Source organism: Hibiscus syriacus, unplaced genomic scaffold (genome assembly GCF_006381635.1).
Source record: "Hibiscus syriacus cultivar Baekdansim isolate YM2019G1 unplaced genomic scaffold, ASM638163v2 tig00111398_pilon, whole genome shotgun sequence".
NCBI lineage: Eukaryota > Viridiplantae > Streptophyta > Magnoliopsida > Malvales > Malvaceae > Hibiscus > Hibiscus syriacus.
Window position 1 is genome coordinate 873974 of NW_024063081.1, and position 17105 is coordinate 891078.

The 17105-nt window shown below is 35.3% G+C and overlaps 3 protein-coding genes and 1 pseudogene across 3 annotated transcripts; 2 read left to right on the forward strand and 2 right to left on the reverse strand.

Moving 5' to 3' along the window:
* Positions 1 to 1138: 1138 nt before the first annotated feature.
* Positions 1139 to 2953, forward strand: LOC120161147 (annotated as a pseudogene).
* Positions 2954 to 4175: 1222 nt separating this feature from the next.
* On the forward strand, positions 4176 to 6033 carry LOC120161148 (soluble inorganic pyrophosphatase 1-like). The gene is made up of 9 exons (XM_039171407.1): positions 4176 to 4236; positions 4356 to 4470; positions 4588 to 4616; positions 4715 to 4780; positions 5052 to 5159; positions 5350 to 5415; positions 5505 to 5625; positions 5722 to 5803; positions 5895 to 6033. Exons 2-9 carry the CDS (start codon positions 4356 to 4358, stop codon positions 5941 to 5943), a joined length of 636 nt encoding a protein of 211 aa, XP_039027338.1. The 5' UTR covers positions 4176 to 4236; the 3' UTR covers positions 5944 to 6033.
* Positions 6034 to 9533: 3500 nt separating this feature from the next.
* Positions 9534 to 11402, reverse strand: LOC120161348 (protein NTM1-like 9). The gene is made up of 4 exons (XM_039171620.1): positions 11112 to 11402; positions 10785 to 11032; positions 10326 to 10433; positions 9534 to 10225 (listed from the first exon to the last, which is right to left on the reverse strand). The coding sequence occupies exons 1-4, from the start codon at positions 11278 to 11280 to the stop codon at positions 9668 to 9670; spliced, it is 1083 nt and encodes a 360-aa protein (XP_039027551.1). The 5' UTR covers positions 11281 to 11402; the 3' UTR covers positions 9534 to 9667.
* Positions 11403 to 12618: 1216 nt separating this feature from the next.
* LOC120161347 (uncharacterized calcium-binding protein At1g02270-like) lies at positions 12619 to 16395 on the reverse strand. Its single transcript, XM_039171618.1, has 11 exons — positions 16090 to 16395; positions 15817 to 15987; positions 15584 to 15688; positions 15392 to 15497; positions 14606 to 14826; positions 14419 to 14495; positions 14197 to 14311; positions 13942 to 14067; positions 13352 to 13462; positions 13160 to 13267; positions 12619 to 12899 (listed from the first exon to the last, which is right to left on the reverse strand). The coding sequence occupies exons 1-11, from the start codon at positions 16279 to 16281 to the stop codon at positions 12666 to 12668; spliced, it is 1566 nt and encodes a 521-aa protein (XP_039027549.1). The 5' UTR covers positions 16282 to 16395; the 3' UTR covers positions 12619 to 12665.
* Positions 16396 to 17105: the final 710 nt, after the last annotated feature.

Consider the following 17105-nt stretch of genomic DNA (forward strand, 5'->3'; position numbering starts at 1 on the left):
CTCAAATTCAATTAAACACGAATACTCATAGATATACATGAGTTTTTGTGAGAAAGATAAAAGAGTTGTGAGATATAAAGTACCTTTCGTTGTACAAGGATTCTCACAAAGACTCAATATTTATTATACAAAGACATATTCTTCTAAGGTGAATACAACTATTTTGGGATTTTTGATTAATCTAACAATAAAAGAAGAACTTATTATTCGTCTAATGGATGTTGTCAAACCTACTTGTATGGTATACTTGATAGTGATATTTACATGAGACTTTTAGAAGATTTTAAGCGGTAAGAAATCGTTAATTCAGGTTCTTAAGAACATTACTCAATCAAATTAAGTAGATCCATTTATGAATTAAAACAACCTGAGTACATGTGATATAATCATCTTAGTGAATATATATCGAAGGAATAATATAAGAATATTTTTTCTCTGTATTTTTTAAGAGGTTTGGATCAGGATTTGTAATAATTGTTATATATATTGACGATTTAAAATCATTAGGACTCCTAAAAAACATATGCGATGATAGAGAACTTAAAGAAATAATTTGAAATGGAAGGTCATGGGGAGACATGATTGTATTGGATTGCATTTTGAGCACCTAAAAAATAAAAGATAAACTACATGTTTAGTACTTAAATTATCAATATTATTTCGTTTTAGTATCTAAAGTTTCATTTATTTCAAAATCATACCTAGCGTTTACTTTTTGTTTCGTTTTAGTATCTCGTAATTAAAAACTTAATAGTTCATCAAAGTTTTTAATGATGAGGTACTAAAACGACTACAATAGGAGTGAGGAGATAGTTGAGTGATGAATGATGTAATTTACCCATAAAAAGTGACATGATGTAATAGTTCCGTTAAGTTTTTAACTATCAGGTACCAAAACGAAATAAAAGTAAATGTTATGTATGATTAAATAAATTAAAGTTTAGGTACTAAAATGAAATAAAATTAATAGTTTAGGTACTAAATGTATAATTACCTTTAATAATTTTCATCCCAAATATTGTTAATTGATTTTATGATTTCTCAACAAAGCAGTCTAATAAATCCCATTGGATATTCCTAGTTTGCCACGGTGGTTGAGTAATCCATTAATTCCACCGTTAATCCTTTTATTGTAGTTGTCATTATTTTAACTCTGGCTTAGCTTCCCCATTCTAAAGGTTTCACAGCTAACTTTAATTCTTACCAAAAACACAACAAATCCCATATTCATTAAGTCCCCCGAAAAGAAAATAATATGGACAGGGAAAGCATAGAGCTGAGTAAAGAGCGGCTGACGGCGGAAATGGTATTCGAAGACTCCTCCACCGTCATCAAAATCCAGCAAGGTTGTCTGATTTCCTGCAATCTGTGAAGCTCTAGTACGTAAAGTTAGGCTTGGGCCATGGTTATTCACGTAACCCCGCCACCGTTCTTATCCTACCATTTATCATTGTCACTTTGGTTCAGCTCTACGGTCTGAAACTAGACTGGATTTACGAGTTATGGACCGATCAAGCCCTTCGACTTGAGAGCATTGATGCTGCCACCGGACTAGCTGCTTCACTTGCCCTTTTCTTCCTATTTGGTCTTTACTTTGCGAACCGGTCCAGGCCGGTTTATCTCGTCGACTTCGCTTGTTATAAATCTGAAGATGATCGTAAATTGTCAATTGACTCATTCCTGAAGATGACTGAAGAAACCGGAGCTTCCACGGACGATATGCTTCAGTTTCAAAGAAGGATATCGACCCGGTCTGGTTTAGGCGATGAGACGTACTTCCCAAGAGGGATAACCTCTAGACTTCCAAATTCGTGCATGGGAGAGGCTCGGTCTGAAACTGAATATCTCAGCCAAGGATATCGACATCCTTATCGTGAATTGTAGCATATTTAACCCCACACCGTCTCTCTCAGCCATGATAATCAACCATTACAAGCTACGTACAGATATCAAGTCCTACAATCTCGGTGGGATGGAGTGCAGTGCTGGCCTTATATCCGTCGAGCTCGCTAAAAACCTCCTTCGAGCCAATCCCAACACGTATGCAGTGGTGGTAAGCACTGAAAATATTACTGTAAATTGGTGTTTCGGGAACGATAGGTCCATGTTGCTATGCAATTGCATATTCCGCATGCGTGGAGCCGCTCTGTCGAACAAGCCACGAGACAGGGCGATTTCCAAGTACGAGCTCCTTCACTTGGTTCGAACCCATAAAGGCGCCGACGATAAACATTACAGCTGCGTTTACCAAAGAGAGGATGAGAAAGGAACTGTTGGTTTCATTGGGCTGTGACTTAATGGCTGTGGCCGGCGACACATTGAAAACCAATATCACCACTCTGGGTCCCCTGGTCTTACCCTTCACAGAGCAGTTCATGTTCTTTGTTACCCTTGTTTTAAAGAAGGTTTTTAAAGCAAAAGTTAAGCCCTACATACCCGATTTTAATCTTGCTCTTCAGCATTTTTGTATCCATGCTGGTGGAAGGGCGGTACTGGAAGAAGTACAGAAGAATTTGCAGCTAACGGATTGGCACATGGAACCATCAAGGATGACATTACATAGATTTGGAAACACTTCGAGCAGCTCACCGTGGTATGAGTTGGCTTACACGGAGGCCAAGGGTCGGATCGCGGGTGGTGACCGGGTGTGGCAGATTGCATTCGGGTCGGGGTTCAAGTGTAACGGCGCTGTTTGGAGAGCTCTTACGTCGACTCCGTTGAGTGAGACAAGGGGTAACCCGTGGAAAGATGAAATTCACAAGTATCCGGTCAAGGCTTGATATCTCCAAGTAGTGTCCTTCTTGACTTTGCCTTGAAGCATTTAAAAAGTGACCCAAGCTTTAGGATGTTGTGTTGTGTTTCGTTTGCTTGTTGGTTTCTTTTTCTTGTAAGAAAACTGAATCCCATTATCACTTGCAACAAGGTATTATTAGATTTATAAATGGATTCGCTAAACGACTCTTTTAAGACTTGGTTTGATTTCAACAATCTACTTTTATACTATCTCCAAATTACTATTCATATTGATTCTAAAACCAATTCCCATAGTATTATTGTGAGGAGAATGATTATTTATAAACCTTAAACCAAGACCCAAAAGAAATATTAAAAATGATCAATTCTAAAAAATATTAAAAACTGTTTTGTAATACTCATTTCAGCTTCCTTAAGTTTGGTTTTAATTTCGTCGGTCGATTAAGTTACTCATCTTTATTTCCTCATATTTATTTAGGTCATAGATTCTAAACTTATTAAGAACCCTCATCTTTTTTTTTCTATAAAGTCTACTTTTTCTCCCCTCTAAGTAAAACTAGGAACATATTTAAAATTTATTAAAAAAATTAGTTTTAATTTGACTCTTAAATAAATTATATTTTTTATAATTTAATCTTAAAATTTCAAAATTACAGTTAAGGATATATATATATTGTTTGCAAGGATAATCAACGTTCGTGCCTATATTATATCTTCATCATTAATGAAAAATGATGTCTCAAAAAATAACAATAAATCTTTAATCGTCGAGATTCATTGGTTCATGCTAATAATAATTTTACATTGAATACATAATTGGTGCATCAACATATTATATACTGGCCTTATACGACGAAGTTTTTAATCAACAATGATTAAGGGGTTGTTTGTTTACTTCAGAATGATTAAGCGCAGAATGATTCAAATGCTGAATGATTTAGAAGCTCTGTATGAAATAGCTCTGAATGTGACATGCTGTTTGATAATGTCTTTGAATCATTCAGAATGTACTTCTGTGCTGAATCATTCAGCACTGTTTTGCTAAATCAGTCAGCACTGAATCATTTAGAAGTGCAAAATAAACGCGATAAATACTGAACGGTTCAACATTTAGCGCTGAATAGTTTCGCATTCAACGCTGCTGAATAATTTCATTAAAAGGCAAACAAACAGCCCCTAAATCAACTTTTTTTCCTATCATTTCTAAAATACTTTTAAAATACGTATGTGTACCGGTAATACAGCCTAGTTAGAGGAAAAAGAATTACAGAAGCCGAGGAGGTGGGCTAAGCTTTAAATCCGACCTACTTTTTCTCAACAGCAGACACGAGGCACTGCCTTAAAGCATCTTGACCAACCTCTTTTCTCTCTTCTTGGACAAATTTTCAGGCCCTCCATGCTATAAGTATTTACCCATACATGAACCACTGTATCCATTTCACTTCCTTTTCCGTATCCACACTCTCTATCCCAGAACCAAAGGTACTTTCCTTTTCACTTTCTGCTTTTTTCATTATCATAAATGAAACCCTTTCCATTGTTTTCTCTATTTGATTGAATGATGATGCGATTTATTCTTTTGGGAAAAAATATCAAAACAGATGAGCGACGAAACGAGTGAAGTTCCACGTGGACCACCCCGTCTAAATGAGAGGATCCTTTCGTCTCTGTCAAAGAGATCAGTTGCTGCACATTCTTGGCATGATCTTGAGAGTGGTACCTATCCAATGCCTGAATAATCAGATTCCATGTTTTTAGCTTACATCGCATCGTTCTCTGAGTGAATAATCAAACAGGGTAACTTACATGTTTTAAAAATATTGTCTGCTGCAGGATCTGAAGCTCCAACCGTTGTCAATTGTGTATGCCTCGACTTGTTCATTCATTTATATTGTCTGAATGAATAATCAAACTGTAGAATTTTTGTTTTGTTTTGTGGGGGGGGGGTTCAACTGTACAGGTTGTTGAGATATCAAAAGGTAGTAAGGTCAAATATGAACTTGACAAAAAGACCGGAATGATTAAGGTGTGAAGATCCTCCATTTGCTATAGAATAGAGGAACACCTTATAGGCCAAGGCTTTCCCCTTCTTAATGAGTTTATTTACTGTCTTAATGAATCTCAGGTTGATCGGATTTTGATCCTCAGTCGTCTATCCTCACAACTACGGTTTCATCCCTCGCACACTATGTGATAAGGTGTGAAGATCCTCCATTTGCTATAGAATAGAGGAACACCTTATAGGCCAAGGCTTTCCCCTTCTTAATGAGTTTATTTACTGTCTTAATGAATCTCAGGTTGATCGGATTTTGTATTCCTCAGTCGTCTATCCTCACAACTACGGTTTCATCCCTCGCACACTATGTGAAGACAATGATCCTATGGATATTTTGGTTATCATGCAGGTGAAAATGCCTATCTCCAGCTTATATGTTGGTGGACTATGATGCTCAACCATAAAATTTAGCCCTATAACTTGATTGTTGAATTAACTGCAATGTGCCAAATTTAGCACTGCAACTTGATTGTTGCATCTTTTAGCTGCAAGCTAACAGTTGTCTTCAAGTACTGAGATTATGCCATTTGTTCAAATAGGAGCCAGTTCTTCCTGGATGTTTTTTGAGAGCCAGACCCCTTGGACTTATGCCCATGATTGACCAGGTATTTCATTGAAGTCTAAACAAGTATAACCTTTCTGATACTGGTTCCCTTCAGTTTGTGTGATAACTGCTTCATTATTTGTCACTCAGGGGGAGAAAGATGATAAGATCATTGCAGTTTGTGTTGATGATCCAGAGTACAAACATTTCACTGATATCAAACAACTTCCCCCTCACCGCCTTACTGAGATACGCCGTTTCTTCGAGGACTGTATGCTTTTCAATCATAAATTATGAACTCACTGCATCACAAAATTAAATTTTGCTTCCTAACGTGAGGGAATACTGATTTCTTAACATTGAACAGACAAGAAAAATGAGAACAAGGAGGTTGCAGTCAATGATATTTTACCTGCAGACACTGCTATTGAAGCCATCCAGCATTCAATGTATGCCTAAAGATGATGGTCTATAGTTATTGGTCAGTGTTGCTCTTTGAGTTCTATCTCTGACACAGGGTTTTATGTTGCTATGGTGCAGGGACCTTTATAACGAGTACATCTTAGAAACATTGAAGCAGGACAAATGACCTAATACCACGTCTCTTACTATGATTTCGTTAAACTTTTTTAAATTTTATTTCCTTTATCTTTCACGTTTTCTGCAAAATATTCAATGTAATTCTGGTATTACTAGATTGGTTAACTGTTGGAAACAGCTCTTGTTTCTTATTATAATTTTAAAATAAAGAAGATTATGATTATGATAACTGATTTTTTTTATCAAAAGCGCTATGTTAAATCTTCGGTTTTCTTCTTTTTTTCTCTATCCCTACTCATAGGTAAGACGTTAAAATCAACAGCTAACCTCTTCCTCCGTATTTATAACAATCAATACTATTACATTCTAATTCCTTCGTGATGCCCCAAGAAATACCCCGAATTGGGTCCAATAAACTCAAGTACATTGCTATTTTCCCTTCATTCATGGGGGGAAATTGCATCATACTAGATAAAAGCATATGATCAACAGCAGTTGAATGAGAATGACAGCCCCACTGATTACATTTATTTATTGTTTCAAATGATTATTAATTATTTTTGATCGCTTATTGGATTAAAATCTCGTGTGAAAAGGAATGATAACAGGAATGTATAAATTTATTAGAACTAGTAAAAAGAAAAATACTCTTACACGTTTTCTGCTGATTAGGACTCTTGTTTTGAAGTCAAAGGTGTTTTCAACCCATATTTGGAGAAGTCCCCTGTTAGCTGAGCTTTTTCCTTGACCTTTAGCCTGCACAAAAATGATAAGACAACACTTTATTACTTTTCCTCATTTTCCTCGTCGCTTTGGGGCATGAAAGATTTGAGCCTGGTAAATTTGTCCCTAACAGACTCGATAAATGACTCCACGGTAGTTATAATTTTAAAAAGCTATTTGACACCTCTAAGTTATACCTCAGTTTTAGCCCAATGTTACAAGGCATCCATGAAGGTGTAGAGGGCGTCTTTGTTGCTCATATCTAGGACTTTTAGCAAGAGCTTTTTAAATTGACGCATATATTGGCTTGACCCATCATATCTAAGGCACTTTAATTTTAATTGAGTTTCATCTTCAGCATATTCTGAAGAAAAAAAATATTGTTTAAACTCCGCTTGAAATTCTCATGTTGTAATGGAAGTACCTCCACATTTCTCATCGGAGCATATATGCCTCCACCAATAATAGTGTAATATTAGTTAAATAAATATTAGCAATATTTACCTTATCAATATCTTTTTCGATGCCCATAGCTCAAAAATACTACTCCATCCCCCATAAAAAGTTCTTTACATCTGGGCCGATTTTGTCCCTTTAATTTCCTTTAATTCTTGGGAGCCAACCTTCGGTTTGTGTGCAATAACCAACATTCTACTACTCTCCTTGCACAAAAGTAGTTCTCCCTTGAATTCTAGCGCTTCTTTTTTTAGGGTTAATATCTTGGCTTTCATAATATCGCTCCTTTGGTTCACCTTGTCCATCGTTTTGTTGAGCACGCATTACATCTCTCCTCTTTAACCTCCTCTCCCTTAGAGTCATGTCCTATGTGTGTCAAGGGTTTTCTTATCTTATGTGGATCTCTCAAGTTGGATGATCCTCCCTTCCAACGATGACAATATGTCCTTCGAGCATTCCCTCTTTTGCAATCATCACTAGTCTTCATACCCTCATGTGCGACAACCTCACGTTCTTGGTGTGGCTTTGTAAAACAGATTTACTTACAATCTTGACTATGATACCACTTGTCACTGGGCTATAGTTGAAACTAGCAAATTGTGTTGCCTTAGACACATGAACTTGAGTTCTATGCCTAAGTTAGCCTTCAGTCTGGATGAATAATGCTTAAATGCACTTAGTTAGCTTAGAAGGGTATAACATATTGAATGAGTGAAAGCATAATAAGAGAAGGTTCAAGATGAGAAGGCGAAAAGAGTTAAGTCAAATATTCGTGTTTCCCCCCCCCCCTCTTTAACTTGATGGTGACAACTAAAGTGGGGAGAACCTCTATTTATACTTAGGTCCCTTCACAATTAATGGTATCCTAATCAAACATAAACTTCATTTACTCCATGGATTAAGATTGAAAATCTTGTCCACAATGTCAAGTCCTAATACAACTCAAAGTCTATCTTTAAACTTCATTTACTCCATCTATTAAGATTGAAAAACTTGTCCACAATGTCAAGTCCTAATACAACTCAAACTCTATCTTTTATTCTTGAATTATAATCCGACAAGGTTTATATTTACTTGATGAATTGGATACAATTCGACTTTGAAGGGATTTTTTTGGTTTCAATGTGGTGTTCAAAACCCATCCGGCACCTATGTTTGCATGGGTCTTGAACCTTGATTCGGCCCCATGACACATGGGTCCGCATGATGCATCTTGAGATGCACCAACACTTCCACCAAATTGCATGCACACGCCTTTTCTTCGGCCCGTGACACATGAGTCCGCATAATGCATCTTGAGATGCACCAACACTTCCACCAAATTGCATGCACACGCCTTTTCTTTTCATCTTTAATAAAGTAATAAAAATACAAGGAGACAAGTAGGAAATAATAATGGAGTCAGTGGATCGTGTAATAACGAACAATACTAATTCTGATGAGATTTCTATCTTGATTTAAGTAAGGATCTAAACACCTAAAAAATAAGAACGATATAATTCATGGCGGAGAATATATATATATATATATATATATATATATATATATATATATATATATATCAGATTTTAGAATAACTTATATGATTTATTATGAATCTTGGAGATTGTTGAATGGATTAGCTGTCAAGAATAATTTGAAAATCGAAAGTGTGTTCACGCTTAACACACCAATATTCATATACAATACGAGAGATGATGGTTCATAGTGATCGACAATTCACCCCTTTTAGTGTAGGAAGAGAACCGTTGACTATAGTATTGTAACACCAATGCTGAGATATTTTGAGAGCATATATGAATGCTTCGGAATGGAAGAGAGAAGGGGTCTTCTAGGTCTGGTGAGAAATGAAAAAGAAAACCTTCTTTTGTTAGAGAAAGAAAGAGAGCGAAATTACCTTTTATTTCTGAATCCATATGATAACAACTACAAGATCATTGTTACTTGTGATTAGTGAAAATTAAAAGTGAATCTCACATGAAATAAACGATTTTAGTGAAATAAACGATTTTAGTGGTTAAAAGATTTATTTTTATCCCTCAGGTCCTGGGTGAGTTTCGAAACTTAGAATCTAAAATGTTAGATAACAATGGTTGTATATAATTGCAACACTACATTACTAAGAAATATATACAACAAATCACGTCAACCTCATTGGTCGGACTATTGCTGACATCTTTGATCGTTGATATTATCAGATCCAACGTTTTACAAGAAATGAGATTCTTTAAAATCAACGTTCCAAGTTTCTGGCACACATGTTCCAAGTTTCTGGTATATGTATGCTGTCTGATTTATATATGAACCTAAAGTTTTAGTGACAATAATTCGTATGATGTATAATGTACGATTCAAACCACCAGCAAATAAGACAAAAATCAAAATCATATATCTTAATTTATAATTTATGGATACACATACGCATGACAAAATTACAAATATATACATATTGCATCTCTATATTATTACAACTTTTGTACTCCGAGGACACAATCCTATGAACTTGTGCTTGAGACTTAGTTTCTATGACATCATTTTATCTGCCATCATATATGCTATATTTGTTTGCTAGATAACTCTAAAAGGGATATGTTTCAGCCAAGGATAAAGTCATCGTTCTCACACAAACAAAAAAGTTCATCATCATCGACTAAAACAGAATTAAAGAACTCATCATATCGTTCATCAATGCCAGGTTGATGTTGAATCTCATCATCTTGTTCATCAATGCCAGATTGTTGATGTTGAATCTCATCAACTTGTTCATCAATGCCAGATTGTTGACGTTGAATCTCATCGTCTTGTTCAGCGGTGCTAGGTTGTTTGTTGGTGCTAGATTGATGTTGAATCTCATGATCATTCTCATCACAGCCGCAAAAGAATGAGAAATCATCATGAGAAATCATAGTCTCCTCGTACACACGGGTTTGCAATGAAGAGGATATTACATATATCTCATCATTTTGTTCATTGGTGCTAGATTGATTGTGAACCCCATCAAAATCGTCACCTATGTAAGTAGCATTACATAAAGACACCGGCACATGCTCGCCATTCATCTGTGATTTCTGCACAGAACCATTGTCATGTTCAACCTCAATGGAGTCATTTATCTGTGCCAGCAACTCGTCAACATCGATAACCGATGGATTCTGATTTACAAAAAGGAAGCAATTAGTTCATCGAACTTACACCATTTCCATACTAATCAAATGTATGTTGAAAAGCTACATAAGAAGGTGCATGTCTTACATCAAAAGGTTTGTCTTCCGCAGCATTACTTGGCTGACCTTCTTCAGCACTTGAAATGCAAGTCTTTGCATCATCTTTTTTCTTCAATTTACAGAGAAAATACCCCTTCTGTACAAAGAGGACACAACAGTTACTTAGTGTAAATAACTCGCAACATAATCAACTTTCAAAATTAAGATTAGACCAAAGCACGCAATTCATGGTACAAAGAGAAACAATGCAACAAATTGGGTTCGACTATGAATTTCAAGAAATTATATTATCCAGTTTGGAAAAACAACAACAATTCTTCAAAATCGAATTCTCTAGAGGTAAAAACTTCAAGAGTATTCAATCCTATAAATGAACTGAGTATAAACAAAGATAGATCTTTTAGATGCTAACCCATAAACATCCTATAACCAAAAGAGAAATTTGAAACGACTACAAGGATTCAGAATTAGATACACAAAAATAAACCTGGTTAGGCAGAGTATCAGGCAAAGTGTATTCATGGATGACCCAAGGTGTCCATTTTCCTTGAGGAACACGACCCTCATAGAAAACCAAAGTCTTCTTGGTACCAATTCCAACTTTAGCCTTTATACTCCTATGTTTACCCGTTAATTTCCAGTATCCAAGCTTGGTTGTCCTCTTGACTCGTTTACAATGGTTTCTTCGAGAAAATAGATACCAAGTTCGATCGTTAGATCTTCTTGCTGAAAACCCTGTAAAACAAAGCCCAAACTCAATAAAGTGAGCAGAATCTGGAAAAAAAAGAAGACGATGGACTAAGTTGAAACTTACCGGGTAATTCTCCAGGCTCCCAGTCGCTGAGGTCGCCGATGACTTCACCAATAGCTTGGACAGCAGAATCACGATCGAGTGCCTTATTCCATAGGTAATGATCGATGAGTTCTTTATCAGTTGGGTGGAACCTGTATCCAACGATTTCGTTGCAGCTACAGTAGTTCATCTCATCAGATAATTGAGAAGAAACAATACGGGTAATTCAACAAGAAGACGATTCCAAGAAATTAAAAAAATAACACTAATTCCCGTCCATCTCAATAAGAAGGATCAAGGAAGGTGATCCCATGAAAATCTTAGTCGGAAGGGGGAAAAACCTTTAATAAACAATAACTCCTTCCTCAAGAAGTTTTGGGAAACAATAGGGTTAACTACGATTTTCATCAATCAACTTTGTCTTATTCCTGCTTTGGTCACTCAACTTTAAATTTCTTAATATGATCATTCAACTTTTAAAAATTATTTTTTTGGTCACTTAACACCAAAACGATTAGATCTCTACAAAAAGTCAAATTTACATCCAAATGACGTTTTGGATCCTTGTAAAAAAATTATTTTCTTATCTTTTTTTTCTTCATTTTAAGTTCTCTTACATTTCTTCGTCCCTTTTTCTATCCCTTTACCAAAATCAATCTAGATTCCGACTATCGTACTTTCCATCGTTCATGGGTGTGGCCTCAATAGTGGTTCTTGGGAAATTAGGTATGGTATGAAAGGTGCATGTGCCAAAGGTTCAAGTAAAAGGGTAAGTAATGACTAAAGCATTAGTAAGTATTCGATTAATGATTGATTTGACATGATAGCATTAGAATGAGAAATGAGAATGACATGCAACAAAGTGATTAGCCAGCAAATAGTCCAATTTAATGAAAAATCCAATTCAATAGAAAAAACATAAAAATTAATATTAATAAAATAAATCCCAATATTATGTTGCTACATAAATAATAGTAGACACACAAAATTCAATTTCCAAAATTAAGTTATCAAATATAAAAAAAAAATTAAAGTTAAAGAATGAAAATAGAAATAAGATTAAAATTGAATGATAAAAAACGTAATTTATTAAAAATAAATAAGTTGGATCCCCAAAATTGAGTGATAAAAAACATAATTTACTAAAAAAATATTAAGTTGGATCCCCAAAATGTACACAATTTAGATTTACCAACTTTGTAATGTAGAGTTTAGATATCTACAATGATATTTATGTGGGATCTTCCACAGTTCTGAACTTGTCCCCTAAGTTTTGGCCAACATTATCCTCACTGCTCCTTTTTGACATTGCCACCGTCCATTCAGCTTCTTAAGGTTTTCAATTGCTTGTTTGATGTGTTCCCCACTTGTCTAAATCAAATCTCTTTGACAAAAGAGCAAAAACATCTGCTTGACACATTTCTATTTTGTTCTCTTGGTGCTTGTACGCCATGTGTGGCTAAACAGGTGTAAAAAAAGTTAAAAGCTTTCCAGGAATGAAATTCCAAAACTTTAAAGCTTTTTTTTTAATGTGTAACAACATTTGTGTTCTGCTGTGCTATCGACATATTTACTCTACAAGTTTTGCTTCGAACACCGTAATCTCACTGGTGAGAATACCGCGGTGAGTCGGGCATGATCAGAAAGAGAGTAGTTTTCAGGCCATATCCCTTTCTCCACTTCACGGGGGAAGAGAACTGCTTTCTTTACAGCAAAACCGATAGCTTCTTCTTCTGCAATGCCTTCATTCAAGTCTGCTAAGCTGCACTCTTCATCCATCTGTTGCAACCATGTAGCATCCCAAATTCTCTGCAAACATATCAACCAATTACTGAACGTTTCTATAAACAACGGGTTAAGGACATGCTTTTTTTCTACAAGATGACTTCAACATACAGAATGAAATTTGGTTTTATGGAGAAAAGTTCCCTTAAATATTACATCTACTTTAAACTATTTTTGAGATAAAAGGTTACATCAGATATGTTGCCAAAACTAATTGCAGTGACGAGACAATATGTGTCGATGCTAACTTCGAAACAAAGTGATAAATTAGGGATGCAGCACACCTTAAATTCTTCATAGTCTAGAACACCATTTCCATTGGTGTCTGCTTGGACCCAGAGATCTTTCATCTCCTGGAAGCATAATCCGTAAGAAAGACCAGTCAAATTCACCTGTAGATGGTTCGGAAAAGGTGAGAATTTTACCACTCACATTATGTACCAGGGTACTATATTAAGGAGGTGAATGAGAAGTACCTGTCTAAGTGCATCACAGAAAGCTGAATATGTTGTGTGGTTGCTGTTATTGTCATCCCTTATAAAGGTAAAGGCATCATTTTCAGACAACGAAACCTTTTTAAGTTGATACTGTCACCAAGATGATGGGAAATAAATTTTAGATGCAGATCCATGGTAATTGGTGAAATTCATTTGCAAAAGAAAAGGTAAAACACATACATTTCCCATCATGCTCCTACTCATCATAAGTTACACAAGTGTAAGCTAAGAATCAGAGAGATGGTTATCAGATTCCCGAACCAGTCATTTAACAATTTCGTCAATAAGTGAAAGCCCCAGTCACTTAACAATTTCGTCAATAAGTGAAAGCCCAAGTCACTTAACAATTTCGTCAATAAGCGAAAGCGCAAGTCACAGATTTTAAAAGTAGTTATAATGCATAAGGAGGTTATCAGAATTTGAGCAAAGTATAAGATATGCCAGCCCTGATGTAATTGTCTAATGGCGTTTAAATTTGACTACTGCAGTAAGTAAGCAATAATTTGAGTTACGAAGCCAGAATTTGTAAACTATAAACTAACAGTTAAAATGAAAAATGCAGAACTTACCTTTATTATACCAAAAGCTGCTTCAGCCCAACTTATTTTCAAAGGTTTTCGTGATTTATGGGGATTATAAAGCCATATGAAATCGACACCACAGATGTTTCCCCTATGATTTCGATGGCTAACCCACTGTGGGATACCAGAGACACAACAATGAAAGCCGACATATTTAATCAGTAAGCATTGCGGATTCAAAAAAACATAGTGGTATATTGATAAAGAGGTTCTGCAATAAAATATGAAATCTAATATACTAACCCTATGAGCATCCGCATCGCTGTCTGTATATTTGTGTGCAATATCATAAGATGATACAAATCCCTGGGACCTGAGGAACTTGTAGACATGTCCACGCTTGCTTCCATTCCAGTCACTGCAAAATCAATAGCATTAAAGGGGGGAAAATGAGACCACGGAAAATAAAACAAATGCCTTTTACTGGGGAGATCAGTAAGTGATAAAACCAAAGATAATGCTTACCCACAGAGTATTACAGGAATCTGGCTGAGTTTGTTTTCTCTCTGATATGTTTCCAGATATTGTAGTATTTGGTAAACCTATGAGAAGAATATCAAAGCTATAGATAAGTCAACTCTGTTAACATCAAAAAGAACTGAAAAAGAAAGTGGACTGGTACAGACATATTTCATAAGACGATAACATCTACCTGGTGCAGTCTTACAATCGATAAACTAGAATCATGAGGAAATAAAAGGTGGGTGTTCACAATGATAATTTCTTGATCAACACTGTCATTCTGATTTCTTGAGAAAGGTACAATCAATTGAACATGTAACAGTTGAGCAACACGATCACCTAAGTCATCGAAGAACAACTCCCCATGGTTTAAAACCTTGAAGTATTCCTTGTGTATAGCAGTCAACAAACCTGTGGAAGTAACATTAATAAAAGTTCTCAAGCCTGAGACTAGAAAGCACTAAAAATTCAAATTGAATCATACCAACCAAAACATCAAGAACTAAAGTAATTGAATTTAAATCTGGCAGGATGATCTACATACATTATAAGGACTGTAAACAGCCCAAGAGGTATGATCATCCCTTTCCCATGTAGCTGGCAACTGAAACCATAGAGAAAAAGGAAAATATGCGACTATAATGGAACTAGTTCAGCCTTAATAGGTGAGAAATGCTCATTCTTTTGTTTACCCTATTTTATAGGAGCCGATCAAAATGGAAGATTTGGAAAGTGAAAGTGAACAAGTAGAAAACAAACTTCCAAACAAAACAACACTCAGCTGCATCAAACTACAACTAATATTACACAATTGTCTGTCAAGGTATCAAATTCTCTACTGATTTTGACTTGAGTTAAGCTTAATATACTTGAACTTGGTACAGCATCCCATAAGAACATCCATAACTATCTAATCTATAAACAAAATCTTAAAATTGGCCTCCAGTATGAAAACAAATAAATTAATTGAGTGTACCATCTCCTCGGTTGTTGCTTCTTGCAAGCTTGAAGGTATCATAGCCAGCAGAACCAAGCCTTTCTTCATACATATGCGCTAACTCTTCATTTCCAACCCAAAATTCCTAATCATTGAAAAACAAAATAGTCATTAAATAAAGGCTTATGTCATAAGAGGAGGCAGTAGAAGAAAAGGGTATATGAAACCCACCTGGAGACAGATAATGGACGACCTTTCGTAAAGCAACCAATTTAGGATATTCTTATTTCTAGCCAACCAAAATGCTCTAAAATCACTCTCTCGTACACTCTGATTCTTTTCCACAATCACCAAAAAGATAATGAAATGAGCAAAATTTACAAACATTAAGACATCAATAATAGCGAGGGAGAGGCAAAGAGAGAAAGCAGTGAAATTAAATGGGAAAAGAAAGAAGAAATCACCTGCTGGTCCAATCTCTTGTAAATGGGAGCTAGGATGTTGAATGTGGTACAAGAAACGCAAGGCTCTTCCATTGTTGAACAAACATAACCAGTGTCTTTAAAGGGAACATAAACAGTTTCACTTGAATCCACATTAGCAACATCAGAGTCATTATGATATCCTGGCAACATCTTTCACACACAAAAGGGGAAAAAAGTTACAATAAAGTAAATTGAAAGAGAAACAAAACCCAAAGTCTGAAAGAAGAAAAAGATCCCAAATTTTCACAATACCATTTCAGAATTATTGCCACTTAGATTGTTGTTGAAGTAAGCTAGGAGAAAGGATGATATGATGAAAGGGAAGAAGCAGAAAACGAAGATTTTGAGAAGGGTGGGTTTATTGAAGTAAGATATAAGGGTTGGCCTTAGCTTTGGGTTGTGGACTGAGTTTGATGGAGGATGAACTCTAATGTCTTGATTCATATGGCCAAGATTTTTTTTCTTCTTTTTTTTATATAGAAGTTGATGGAGAAATGATTGATGGCAGTCGAGGGGAAGGGGAAGAGGGTAGGAGAGTGGTGTTTTGTTCGGTTTATTAGAAAGAACGGGGTTCCAGTGCTCTCTCCGTAAATACCTTGCTCAGGTCCTTCAGCAAGGATCGTTTTATTTTGCGTAAACTACACATTTAGTACCCCTAATTATCGCTTTATTTTTTATTTTAGTCATCTAACTATTGTTTTCAAGATCATACATAAAGTTACATTTAGTTTCATTTTGACCATTTACCATTAAAAAATTAACATAACTATTAACGTGATATTTTTATTTTTTAATGATGATATAAGATTATCTCATGATGATCACATTGATATCCTCGTTAATTTTTTAATAAGTGATCAAAATGAAACTAAAATTAAATGTTAAGCATCATTTTGAAAAAGATAATAGTTTGCATAGCAAAATAGAACAAAAGTGATAGCGTGCTAAACATGTAGGGTAAATTACAAATTTAGTATCTCAGCTATCACGTTAATTCCATTTTGATCATTTAACTATTATTTTTTTTCAAATTCATACTTAACGTTATTATAGTTTTTGGTCATTTGTTGTTAAAAAATTCATAGAATTATTGACATGGCATTTTTTAAAATTATTCAATGAATACATAACATTATCTTATGGTGACTTACTATTAATTTTTTGATAATGAGTAGCCAAAATTAAATCAAAACATAACACTATATACGTGACATTATCTTAACGTAACATTTAATTTACAAATTGCCCCTAAAAGTATTCTCTCTTTT